The 14,309-nt window shown below is 30.5% G+C and overlaps 1 protein-coding gene across 1 annotated transcript; it reads left to right on the top strand.

Moving 5' to 3' along the window:
• The first annotated feature begins 2,442 nt into the window (after positions 1 to 2,442).
• On the top strand, positions 2,443 to 13,391 carry LOC134696633 (uncharacterized). The gene is made up of 9 exons (XM_063558547.1): positions 2,443 to 3,250; positions 5,432 to 5,623; positions 5,891 to 6,019; positions 7,798 to 7,926; positions 8,991 to 9,137; positions 9,875 to 10,100; positions 11,124 to 11,216; positions 11,682 to 11,786; positions 12,989 to 13,391. Exons 1-9 carry the CDS (start codon positions 2,553 to 2,555, stop codon positions 13,286 to 13,288), a joined length of 2,019 nt encoding a protein of 672 aa, XP_063414617.1. The 5' UTR covers positions 2,443 to 2,552; the 3' UTR covers positions 13,289 to 13,391.
• The last annotated feature ends 918 nt before the right edge of the window (positions 13,392 to 14,309 follow it).

The following is a 14,309-nucleotide window of genomic DNA, read 5'->3' as shown; positions in this document are numbered from 1 at the left end:
GAGATTTGCAAATTCGAAATATGTCAAGAGGTCATTCAATTGACATGTTTAACTGGAACTATTATAACTAATTGCAAGTGCTAATACATGTTCAAAAGGTAAAGTATCTTATACAGATGAAGCAAACTGAGGTTGTCAGCAGTATCTTTCTATTGATTAGTGATCACCCCTTTGTGTGCAGTTTTAATAGGAAATTAAAATATAATTAATGCTTAATTTAGCAAAGAAAGTCTTCGACTGTGAAATGTGACACCATTCTTTTCAAGTAAATGTGTAATTGTTGTCGGATATTCGGACTTCTTGGTTTTCTCTTACGATACAGAGAAACATGTTTTGCACACAACTTCAATTTTCTTTTCCCATATAAGACTTCAATAGCTCATCAGTGTCATTCACCAAATTTTGAACATATTATAATATGAAGAACACGACAACTAGAAGCACCATGTATAGCTCATATGTATATGGCTATATATGTCAAAAGAAACCTATATTTTATTCTATAATACAGGAGTTTTATTTTTTCGATAAATGATCAAATAATACCTATGCGAATATAAGGTAAAAGTACGAGATTGCCTTTTCCCGCCCTTTCTAAAAAAACAAAGAATCTCAATAATATCAATATTTTTATCTTAATTTGTTCCATAACTAATGTACTGTTTATTTATAGCATCAATCTTTTGTTGAAGAAGATATCAGCAAGAATCCCCCTTAATTAAATTTGTTAAGATCATCTACTTGACAACCGACATTTAACAGAATCAGTCACGATCCATGACAGACTTTAATAAACTTATTCTAAACTTTGTTTAATGTTTTGATTGAGGAGCGAGGATATATTTTTATACTTTTTTTTTTCAATTTCATTTGTTTAAAAATTACAATTTTTCTAGCACCACTCTTTTGTTGAAGAAGATATCAGCAAGAACCCCCTTAAATGAATTTGTTTAGATCATCTACTTGACAACCGATATTTAACAGAATCAGTCACGATCCATGAAAGACTTTAATAAACATATTCTAAACTTTGTTTAATGTTTTCATTGAGGAGCGAGGAGATATTTTTATACTTTCTTTAATTTCTTTTCAATTTCATTTGTTTAAAAAATACAATTTTTCTTACAATTTAATTACCGCTCATTGTTTAAAAAATGTTATTTGGATTTTGGTTACTCAATCTTTGATTAATTGTTTTGCGCACAGTTTGACTTTTATTTTTATTTGACCATGGCAATGTAAGTTTGTGTTCCTCATTTGAGTTTTAATATCTGTTTTTGAATCTTTTTATCTGTTAACAATCAGGATTATAAGTCTGCTGATATCAAGCCTGTTGGGAATGTCGAAAGTTCAGTACTGTAATGAAAATATAATGTCAATAAAATATTTCGCTTGTGCTACAACGGATTTTTATGAAAAGTTGCTGAGAAAAAATCGAATGAAAATGAATGATATATGAATTATCTACCTGAAAGGGAATTTATTACGACTCGAGACAAAACCTTGCCAGCTCAAGTTTGGGTCGAACATTTCCATTTTAATTATTAAAATTGCTCGCTGACGTAAAATAATTCCAGAAACTCCTCCTATACCACTAGATGTCATAGCAGTATTGAACTAAATGACTATCTTCCTGACACAGAGACCCTGCAAATAACTAGTTTACACAATTAAATATTTTGGCAAGAAAACAAAGCTCCTTTACAAATGCTAAGCTTTTGGTAATATAAAATGCTTCATATTTTTCTCTTAAAAATAATACTTTAAAACAGAAACTATGAGTGCAATATAAGAAAACAGGGTTTTTTTCATAAATATATTGCCTTATTTTCATTTACAAGTACATGATGTCTGATTTAATGCAGATTTGCAAATGCTTTTAGTTAAACTAGATTCATTGTACTTGCACCTTATCTTTTAAAAGAAATTTTGATATATCATTCATCTATATAAGATATAACAAACTTCATCGTTCAAAAAATTAAAAAGTTCTATATTTTATGGGGATCACAAATCATAATACATAATTATATGAGTCACCTGCATAGATCATTTAGAAGAAACTCCTGACATTTCTGGTACACGTAGTACGTCCTATGTTATGGATTTGGTTCGTTTTTGCTTAATATAATCCATTCCCGATGGTGACATTTGGTTTTATAATGTCTCAGTTAAAATTCGACTGCTGGTTAAAGTATAGATAGCAAATTATTAGCAAATATTCATGTGTTAACTTTAGATATATGTTTATATAATGAACACTCTAAATAGGTCAACCCTACGTGTTAAATTTTGTAAGGTCTAAATTTAGAAAAAAAAATACGTCATTTCGTGTAAACAATGTTCAAATAAGCCCAGTACTAAAACAATAAAATGATACAATGATATATATATATAAATAAATTGTCTTATATAGTGACAATTTAATAATCATAATTTTATCACGGGATAATGAATTAAAAGTGTTTAATATTACTTCCTTATTTGTGTAACATATGTGGTAGAATTCCTTTAAAAACAAGGAATAATATTGAACAAGAAACTATTTAAAAATGTCAAACGAGGTGTGCAGAATATGTGGTTATGTTAAACACTGCAACCAGTGTGCTATTTGTTTTATAAAGGGATGTCAGAAATGTATTGAACTCCACAACGATTCATGTAGTACACTGAAAAAGGAAAAGATCCATATGTGTGCTGATCATGATGTTTTTGTAAATGGCTACTGTTTTACCTGTTTTCATCTTGTGTGTAAAAACTGTTCTAAAGATAGACATATAGACCACACTTTTGTCTCAATACCAGAGGCTGTGCATAATATACGTAGTGATTTACTTATTTCTGTTACCGATTTGGAAAAAAGGAAGGCTCAAGAAGAGAGTGCCATGTCACAGTTTTGTGAAAGGAAAAATTACTATGAACTGAAACTACCTGCCTTAATAGACGCAGAAGCAAACGAATTGCATAAAGTGGTAAAAGATACGAGAGATACGCTGGTCACTCAAATAATTGATCTGAACAAGAAACATTTGAGTGATGCTAAGGAAATTATTTCCAAATTAATTGCAGCGAAAACAAATTTAAAATTTGTGCAGGGTGAAAAATTTCCAATTGTATTTCTGTCCAAGTGGTCAAACCCGAGGTCGGTTATTGAAACGCATGATGGCATTTTGAAAGACAGAGAGGCGGATGACATAAGTATGATCATCAATGCAGACATAGCCAGGAATTTCCGAAGTTCTTTAGTCAAGTAAGTTCATATCATTTAACACGTCTTATATTTGCATTGTCATATTTTTATATTAACACTGATAATATTCGAAATATTTATTTACTGTAGTGGAAGATAATTCAATTGAGAAGAGTGAATTCATGAAAACAGCCAGCCATCTTGCATCTTGGGCCATTCCATAATGACTTGTGTAGTCCATAATGACCCCGTTATTCTACATTTTGGATTTACTAAGAGAGCATCATCTGATTAACTTTTGAAAATGGTTTTCCCTTTATCTTTGTTTTGATGACCATTTCATCGGTATTATAAAAAAAAATGATTCGTTTTATTGTATATTTTTTGCCTGTGTTGCCTTTAGTTATTTGAGTGGTTGCGGTTGAAAAGGGAAGAGGTTGGTCCTTAAACAATGCTCTACCTAACCACATGTGTATCTGTCTGTCCAAAATTAGAAGCCCGTTATCGGCGGTTCTTTAAAACATTTTAATGTTTCGCAAATTACCCAATAACGTCTTATTGACATATCTTCAATGTCTAAATATGTAAATAATTATCTTGATTCAATGCGATGTATATAGATTAAGAAATGGGTTAAACAGATAATGATGATATATGTTTACAATTGAAAGCTGTGAGGTGAATTCTATATGTCACAAGTTGGTTGTCAATTATCATTTACTTTAGAAAACTTAAAAGTTTGAAGACAATGAAACTGCTTTATTTTCAACTAATTAACCCCAAAACATACATTTAAAAGGTCTAAGTAACGACCAACAATAAGATGGTACCAATTGAATTCCAATGAAATAAAAGTCATTACTCGAAAAAAAAAAGTATACAAGGTAATAATATCAACTTTACTATATATATTGAAAACCCACAGTTAAATGGCTTCTTTGCATACAGAAACTATCATTCAAGGGAGTAATAAATCATTGAAATAGTTTTTCAAGTTTGATAATATGTAGACGGTACGCAATAACGCTCACTGAGTAGCTATTTTGAATCATTCCCGAAAATACTTTCTTAATAAAGTATGGATAAGAAAAAAATCTATTATACGCGTAAATAATTAATTTTGTTATTATGATACCGTAAAACTACTTTATGATAAACATTTCCTTTAGATAAATTCTATCATATTTAACAATATCAAATGCGTCCTTATGCCTCATTGATATTTGATTGTGTCCGTATCTTTTGTTTGTAACTTAACTTATTGACAAAATGCGTGTTACTGGCAAATAAGGAAATGTATTGGGGGTTATACGTTTCGCACATTCCTGACCAAGCATGCTATTATTTCTCTACGTCGATTCATATTCCCAATTCATGCCTGATATATATATACATGTATATACATATATGTCCACTGTCCTTTGAAGCAAAACATTTCTAATTGCTAAATTAAATCCAGCATTAACAATGAAAACTATATATATAAGACCGTTGATTTTCCCGTTTGAATGGTTTGACACTAGTAATTTTTGGGACCTTTAAAGCTTGCTGTTCCGTGTGAACAGGCTTCGTGTTCAATGCCGTACCTTAACATATAGTGGTTGACTTTTATAAATTGTTACTTTATTGAAGATTTTGACTAATTTGCATTCATACCACATCTTCCTATATCTACAACATGTATTTATAGGGTCTTACTACACATGCTACAGGACGGCAAAATTCCATTTAATATGATTTCTCCTCTTTATTTATTCCTCGGATATTATACTACCACTTGTCTAATTCATAAAACAGAATTTGAAAAAATATGAATATTATAAGTAATCTAGTAGGGACCTCTCTCAATGTCAACTGAGTATACATAATGGCTATAAAAGTCATATACCAAAATAATAAAAATGCATTAATAATAAAACGAAATAGCCGTTACCCATGTCAAAAACCCTATTTGATAAAATGTTGCTAGGCTTAATATGCAGTTCATAAACAAAACACTTGGGTCAATGGCTTTAAACAATGCAATGTCCAAGCAAATTGTGACATGTGTCATTTATTTTGGGAGGGTGGTTGTTTTCTTTTAAAAAACAAAGTCATTTCTCTTCTTATATTTTTGAAGGATTTTTGATGTTTTCTTCGATTACCTTTTCATTATCGAGTTTGTGTGATACAAAGCAGATTTTGTTTCGAGTGACTATGCTTTTCCTTATAAAAACGATGTTATATTTTTTTTTATTTTAGACATTTAAATCCAGATATACAGAAGATTTCAAATATGGCAAAGGATCTGTCAGAAGTCGTCGTTAAAATTGATCAGTGGAAAACGCCAGGGGATACAGTGACCCTGCCTTGTACAAACTCTTCTGAGATAAACGCATTCATTAAACACATTGAAATAGTATACAACTTTATCATTCGACTGAAAAACGATTTGTAAGTTTATTGTTAGTAGTTCATATGAAAGCAAATTGGAATAATGTTGTTCACCTTTAAAATGAAAATGTGTATTATATGTTCTTCTAATATTTCGTGTTTATTTCATTATTTATTTCAATGTGATTAAATTATGAATTAATAATTTGATTATAACGGAAGGGAAATAAAAGTTAAATATATATGTATAATTTTAGCGTGAGGGCAACTCAGAAGTAATCAATCTATAAGCACAATATATTGAAGATAATTGATAATATTCTTTAGAATAAAAACTCAAAGCGATCTGAAAAGAAATATTGATAAAAGTGCAGAGTGGACTAACAAAGAAACAAGTGACAGAGGAAAAGAACAAGATATGCATATGATAGTTGTAAATCAAAAAGACAAAAAGATGTAAGTTCACAGAAACATAGAAGGATTCATATAGTTGTTTAACTACAATTGTAGCCACATTGTTAAGTTTTCTCCTTACATGAATAAGACGGAATATCACTTACAAAGATAGACTTGACACTTACAAAGACAGAATTATTCTCTCAACCAAAGATGAATATGTCTTAATGCACATTTTTATATATTAAATTTTTGACCAATATGTCCAATGAAATGTTTGACCGTAATTTACCTACATTTCAAATACATTTTTTTGTCAATGTGTATTTAATATGTTGTTTTTCATAGCATGTTTTGCTACTCAAATTTCAAGTAATTATTTCATTGGTTTCATAATAAGAAAACAAGGTGTTATGATTAGTTATGATATCGTTTATGATTACAAAATTGTGTTTGAATTTGCCATTTAGTTACTTTATCAAAGGTACACAAAAAACTGCATTTTTACGGTGAGAATACATTTCTTGACCCTGGATTAATTGCTATTCTTACATGACTTTATTTAGCAAGTTTACTGTAGCAATTCTTCTCACTATGATACATATCATCATTAAAATTTGAAGCGATAACTTGTGATTTCCTCATTACTTTCTCTCAGAGAGATAACTGCTACTCGATATCCGTTGGTTCTTTCTGATTTTACTATGTGAACTATCTTGCCGGGAAATTATTACATATACTACAACGACCCGAGTCACGATTCATCCAGGAATGAGGTTATATGTACATACATGTACAAGTAACACGAAATCTGTGACAGTAAATTTTCTGTATATATGTTTAGCTTAAACAATATAAATCCAAATCTAATAATTGTGATCGTCATATCAATAAGATTAATCAAGATCATTATAAAATACCCATAAGGTAGATCACTGGCCAAGCGTGAATATTTGAAACCAATGGCAGAGTACGATAGCAAACGAAAACTAGTATGCTCTCAGGTCCCGTCAATTCCCCAATCATTGATTGTTTGCAAACAGCAACAACAACAAAACAAAAAAACATGGTATAACGGTAAAACATAAATTTACTTTAAAGTAAAAGCTAAAGATGGATAATTGTGTCTTTGCAATAACTGTAATGATTTACATGTAAATGTACAATGAGTAAAATGAAAGTAATCGAATAAATCAGATTAGGACAAAAACACAGTTATCGTAAATTTAAACAGAAACATATCTCACTTTTTGGTACAACTACACTTAATGACAACATCATCATAACGTTAGAAAAAAGTATTAAAAAGAATGATAACTAATTGATACGATATTCCCGGCCTGTATTTTCTATCATGTTTTCCTATCCTATATACTGCTGCCCACAAGGAAGTAGTTACTTAAAGTTTCAAATGATAAAGTTAAAATCATCCCATCGTAAATTTCAGGGACGCCATTGCGAGTTTGTTGGCTATTCATATGTTCTTTATGTCGTAACAACAATCCCGTTCCGAACATAAGTAACACGATAGGTGCCATATGTCGAGCAGTATTTCCCCTTTTTGAAAAGCTGCAGGACTCCAATTAATGTCCACCACTTAATATGTTTGTGTTGTTTGCACTATGTGTGTCGATATAACAAAACTATTGTAATATTTCATCCAGGTGGGATTATTTTCTAGCGATAAAAACAAATCCAACCCATTACCTTGGAAAGGACTTGTTTCAAAATTAATATTAAGTACTTAAGAGTTGTTTTCTAGTCGTTTCATTCGTTTATATGGTCGATAATTACTTTTTTAATGAAAATTTCTTTTCTTACATTTTTCCTTATCATAGACAAAAATGCGAAGAAGAATTAAAGAAAAAAGACGACGAGATTAGAGCGTTAAAAAATTCAAAATCAGGCAAAATGAAAACAAATCAACACAACAAAGCCTGTACGGATTTAGATTCTCTTCAAAAAAGGTATAGTATCAAGAATGCAATGACAACAAATCCTTAATAAAGAAGAGAAGGTTGACATATCAATAAGGGGTAACCATAAACTATTCTGTCCGTATGGTCATAATTATATTTATCAAGCATTCTAAACAGGTACAACAAACTCTAATGAGAAGGTCTGGAAATCCATACCCAATCAATAATCTTTTTCATTAGTAAATATGAAACTCGATTCAGAACAGAGATCCAGGAAGACAAAATAAACTGCGCTTTGTTATATCATAACCATCGTAGATATATTGTTATCGATATAATTGAAATATGTTTATTTAAGGTAGTACCCAACACTTAAACTGAGATTAATTTGGCTCTTTTAATTTTCACAACGTTTTGGCAAAGTATTTGCTTTGACCCTTTGACATAAGTATAAAACATTCAAAATATTTGAGCCAACCGTTTTATCAGAAAATTTACACTGGTTGTATAGCAGTGTGACAAACACTTAATATTTTGATCATTGATAAGCTTAATATTCCCTTAACAACACAGCGTAATTAAAACGTTTCACTGATTTTACAGAGTTATGTCCCTGTAGTGTAAGGTACCAACTCAAAAAATGTAAACAAATAATTCTAAAGTTTTATAAAACAATCTCTACAGTTGTTGTTCAAGTTTATAACATTATATCCTGTTGAACATCATTATCAGGCTTTATTCCCTTCTTAAAGAATAAGCTACACGAAATAAATATGATATGAAAAATGCAAATGATCGAGTAACAAATAAAGAGTTAAAAATGCCGTCTGCAAAACTTTGCTAGCGTCACACGTTAACCAGAATAGTGTCCTTTTATGTCGTCATAGCTTTTAATCTATAATTTTCACTGTTGTTTCTGACTGAAATGTTTGCAATATTAATTTTAAGGTGTTAACACAATTAAGTGTAAATGAGGAGAAAACAAAATTATCTTATGATTATTATTTAAACAGTTTCGTGTAAGATTGAGAGACAAAACATGTAAGGGGCGTTTTTAAAAACACATTCAAGCTCTTGTACATCAAACACTATCTTTATTTTACAATTTACAGTTTGCATGCAGCAAATATGCTGAACGAAGATAACCAAAAAACCCTTATGTGCATGGAAAATCAAAGAAAGGAACTCCAAGATTCTATGGAAGATAAAGATAAATTAATTCAAACTTTACTCCAGCAGAAAGATGAACTACAATCAAGGTATAACTAAGTTAATTTGTAAGCAGATACACCTGCAGTTTTTTTAATATATATATTCAATTTGTACAGTCCTTGGAAGGTGTAAACTTCCCACTAACACCATACATCATTACACCATACACCATACACCTTTACACCATACACCTTGTACCATTACACCATACACGTTACACCATTGCACCATACACCTTACATATTACACCATACACCATTCCCCATTCTATCTACACGATCCGAAATTACCCATAATGCAATCAAATTTCAAATATTGAGATTATTTTTATTGTTTATGTTTACAATCCGAAAAAAAAACAAAAAAAAACATCGTTTTCAACCAATGAAAAGTTGTACACCGTTCATTCACACCATTCCCGATAGCACGTTACACAATCACACCATTCCTCATACACCATTACACCATTCCCGTTACACCATACACCATAGCACCATACACCTTACACCATTGCACCATATACCATACACCATTACACCATGCACGTTTTTTTGGGAAGTTTACACCATACAAGGGCTGTAAGTCAACGTATTTCAATGGATACATTGAGTTTTACTACTAGTAAGTGTAAATTTTCCTAATTTCATTAAACATTTTTTATCAATTTGACTTTTCCTTACTTTTCATTTTTTCAAATACGTCAAGTACAGATCATACTTACTACTTTCTTAAATTTTGTATTCAAAAACGTATTGACCATTTAATGGCTGCAAATCCTATTTAGATTGAGTAGCATTGCTGGCGAAAAGTTATCAAAGGGAAATCCAGGAATAACAGACCTTAGTGATCCAAATCGTCCAATGAAAATTAGTGAACGGTATGGGGAACTTTATGATAATGAATGGACAGATGTCATGGTAAAAGTTGAACTTATAAAACCACATTTCCCCGACTTAGAAAAATCAGAGTTAGATGAGATTATCGTACGTCACCTCTACAGAACATTAATGGTATGCAATTATGATTTTCATTTACAAAGTAAATAGATATAATTATATTGAAACTGACTGTACAAGATTTCTATAAATTTCCAATGATTCTGTGAACCTTTCACTGATGTTGTCAGTGTTCATTTTTTTCATTTTTTTATTAGTTCAAATATATGTTTAATTAGTTAAAATACATACACATTGAATATAATTAATGCAACATAAAACTGAAAACAAAAGAATATATGAAAAGGCCATTCATTGGTCATTTGCATCCGAAAATCCACACGCATCTACCAAATAACATTCGTCATATGTTCGTTGGAAATTAGAGAGTCGAAAAACAGATTTCATATATAAAAAAATATAATGTTTTACATATTTCAAGAAAGGCTTCGTACTTCTTACAATAAGGGTAAATATTGATGGGTGTTGTTGTCTTTGTTGTTTTATTTTACTTTTATAGTGATAGACAACTGTGAATACCTTAAGGTATCCACCCACTATTACCCAACCGCACGATAACCACTTCAGGTGTTGGTTCACCTTGTTCAAATTCAATTAGTGTAAATAGTATAAGCTTCCAAAATGACCTCATTCTGAGTTTTTGTCATTAATAGCTAAGTATAAGCAATAGATGAACTCGAAACGATATTTCACTAAATTTTGACATATCTATATGACGTCATAATCATGCTACCACAAATAACCTGTATGACATAAAGCGTCCTGATTAGATTAATCCGATAAATTATAACTGAAGTTGACATATTTGGAAAAAATTGCAAAAATTTTGTGGTTTTGCAATTGCAAAGGCCGACTATTGATTGTTATTGGAGTACCTCTTCTCTTTACAACAACACGAATGACTTATCTGGATCAGAATAAGTTTTTTTTATTCAGAAGAACTTGAGATCTATCCCGCGTAATGGTAGGGTTCATGTTGTTGAATCTTTAGTTTTCAATGTTATGTTATGTTTTGTTTTTTAAATATTTTAATAGAACAGTTGTGGATTATTGTTAAAAAAATCTATATTCCTTTAGTTTTGTTACCAAGAGTGTACGAAAATTTCACTCAAACAGACACAGACAATTCGACAGACTATAGCCGAGAGCTTCAATCTAACAATTGACTCAGTAAGTATATTATAATGCAGTATGAGTAACCTCAACCGCATTCAATAGTACATATGAATGAGCAGAAATAGTATAATATTTTTTTTTTCAATTTAGAAAAATAATAGAATAAAAATTATATCAAGGTTATTTTAGAATATATTTGAGTAATATTTTGGAAGCATTTTATTATCATTTTAACCAATCACAATTTGTTCAATTAAACTCTATAAACCCAATATGCAATTCAAAAAAACATATACAGAGAATGAGGTTTCATCTATTTAGTTAGTATTTTGAACATGGGAACCAAACAAAATGCGTGCGTTAGAAATTGTCCAAGATTTAAAATCTATAACCTTTGAATCAATTTCACATATCATGTTTGTTTCTATTACAAAATAATTAGATTATTTTAATGATACTAATATATGGAAACTCATCAATAAAATAGCAAGAGTAGAGTTGTAAATTATCTTATAACAGGAAAATACTGAACCAAATTTGCCTGGTTGGAAGGAAATAAGTTTCTATCGCAAACACCATGGTGATGATTTCGCCACCAGTTTGATCACAAAATGCACAAGTCAGGTAAACAATTAATATAGAAGAAATACAGACCTTAAAGTTAAAACTGTATACGGTAGATGTTCGGGTTCGAGAAAACTCCCTAGACTTATTTTTTTTTTTTCGATAAAAATACCAAACTCGAAAGTGTATTATGAAAAAGGAGGAATTCTCTAAAAACCAAGCTCTATTAACCAACGGAACCCTTGGAACACAGCAGTCATTTTCCTGACATGGAACATGGACGGCACTTTCCGATGAAAACGATTGGTTAAAACTGGTTATATTGCATGTTAAACCTTCAACTATAGCTATTACAAAATAGAAATTACTTCTAAATGTTGCCTTATGAAATTCATTGATAACTTAAACACATTTTTGAAAAACCTTTAACATGTTTAAGCGAATCAAGCTCCGCATATTGCATAGACTTCATTTTATTATTGACGGCATTATGTTGTCATATAGATATTTTTTGTTGTTTGGTAACTGTTCTATTGAACAAATACCTACACCATTTACCAATATTCAGTTCTGCTTGTAACTTCATATATTGACAGAATGGTGTTTTTGTATATACATATTTTGAATCCAAGCTTTCATTCAAATATATATATTAAAAGTCTTTGCTGCTGAAACAGACTGATACATCGTTGAACATGTTAAGATACTGAGTTAGCTCTAGATCTGTTACTTCATATTTGTGATAAATTCGAAACACATGCTTGTGGTAATTTAAAAAAGTTTTTGTTTTGTTTTATCATGTTGGTCCATTATCCTAAAGACATCAATTGTACTAAAAATGTGTGAGAAGTTATTGAAAAATATAACATGAATCACGAAAATAAGCAAGTGATAGGTTAATTAAACTAGAAATGAAAAAGTAGGCACCTATATTTTGCTGTACGTCCTTCAATAATGTACAAACTTCATACTGTATATAATAAGACCCGACATGACAAAATTTAAACAATTCAAACGTGAAAGCCATCGACCTGGTTCATTTACAACACAATAAACAAAAACAAGTATTATCGATAGCGACCGAATTAAAGGTTCTTGATTTTGCGCATTCATACAAAAAAATGTACCCTGATCATACATGTACGCAAGCGGTTATACTATGTCTGTTATTCAATAGCACATCTTATATGTAGAACAAAATGCAACCATTTCTTAAAAAAAACTTCATTAACAGAGTTTGTATGTGTTATCATTTGTTTTAGAAACTATGTGAGAACATACTGGAGAATTGGGATTACTGTTACAAAAGTGCAATGTTTATGGAAGAATTGTTGAAAACACCTTTCTTTGACAAATGTGTACATCTTTGTTGGTACATGGCTATACAAGAACCGATGATGTACCTCGATCACAAGCTTCAAGTGGATACAAAATACAACAAGACTGAATACAAAGAATATGTCCAGAGTGGTGATAAAGTTCGATATATTGTGTGGCCAGCACTGTACTTACATGAAAAGGGACCGTTGCTTTATAAAGGGGTCGTACAGGCTTACTTTTAAAACGTATTTTTATATACAGTCATATTATATTCTGCTACTGTTATCGTGTAGTTTTAAAAAAATGAGAATCATACCTGTATTATGTCAAAGTAAATAAATATTGTTGAGGTCATATATACCACGTTTTTTTTTAATTTCAATATGGATCTATTTACAGGTTTCAGGCAATTGGTTGGTTGGATTGATAGCAAGATTTCATAAATATGTTGGTTTCTTACAAAAGGGAAAAATGAAAAACAAATGATACTTTGATACATGTATAACAATAAAATTATCAAGGTCTATACTGCGACTTACAATTCAAGAATATAAGTTTATACGACTTAATCATGTGTATGCAAGGTAGAAATTATACTCTATCCTCTCCCATGCGTATTTTTTTTCGCCTTCAGGGGACATTTTTTATGTGTGCGCTTTATTACACGCGGATATATAATATACATAACATCATAGATGATAGCTTTCAATTTCAAATTTCAAAGACAACGATGTTCTTCTTATCAAATAAGTCAATATATGAGGCAAATATGAATCAGTTAATTACAAGCATATAAAGATGTTAAAATAAATTGATATGATTGAAGGTTTTTAATACGTCCCCTTGAAACCTTGAATTGGACAGTATAATAACTCAAGGTTAAAATAATACTTTTCCAAATCCATTTCTTTTATATGCATTATTTTCATATATTGAAAAGATGCTCTCCAATTGTTTGTGAATTAACTTGTTTTGTTTATACTTCTCGGGGGACAAGTTTCAGGACTTCATTCTTTGTAAGTGATTCACCATTTTTCTTAAATGTCCTGAACCAAGTCAGATTTATGGCAGTTGTTATCTAAAAGGTCGTTTCTATATATGTTGCATTGTGGTTTGTTTATTGTTGCACTTAATTGTTCTGTTGTTTGGTTGTTTTCCTCTTATAGTTGATGTTTTTGCTTCGGTTTTACTTTATTATCCGGATTTATGACTTTTGAACAGCGGTATACTACTGTTGCCTTTATTCAGCAGTTATTATATAAA

The sequence above is a fragment of the Mytilus trossulus genome, chromosome 14 (assembly GCF_036588685.1).
Source record: "Mytilus trossulus isolate FHL-02 chromosome 14, PNRI_Mtr1.1.1.hap1, whole genome shotgun sequence".
NCBI lineage: Eukaryota > Metazoa > Mollusca > Bivalvia > Mytilida > Mytilidae > Mytilus > Mytilus trossulus.
Note: the sequence above shows the minus strand (reverse complement) of the source record. Positions and strands in the feature narration are given on the sequence as shown.

Excerpts from the sequence above, each read along its gene's own strand:
- LOC134696633 (XM_063558547.1), top strand. The coding sequence starts at position 2,553 with ATGTCAAACGAGGTGTGCAGAATATGTGGTTATGTTAAACACTGCAAC. Across the intron at positions 3,251-5,431 it reads TTCCGAAGTTCTTTAGTCAA|ACATTTAAATCCAGATATAC; the intron begins GTAAGTTCATAT and ends TTTTTATTTTAG. Across the intron at positions 11,787-12,988 it reads TCACAAAATGCACAAGTCAG|AAACTATGTGAGAACATACT; the intron begins GTAAACAATTAA and ends CATTTGTTTTAG.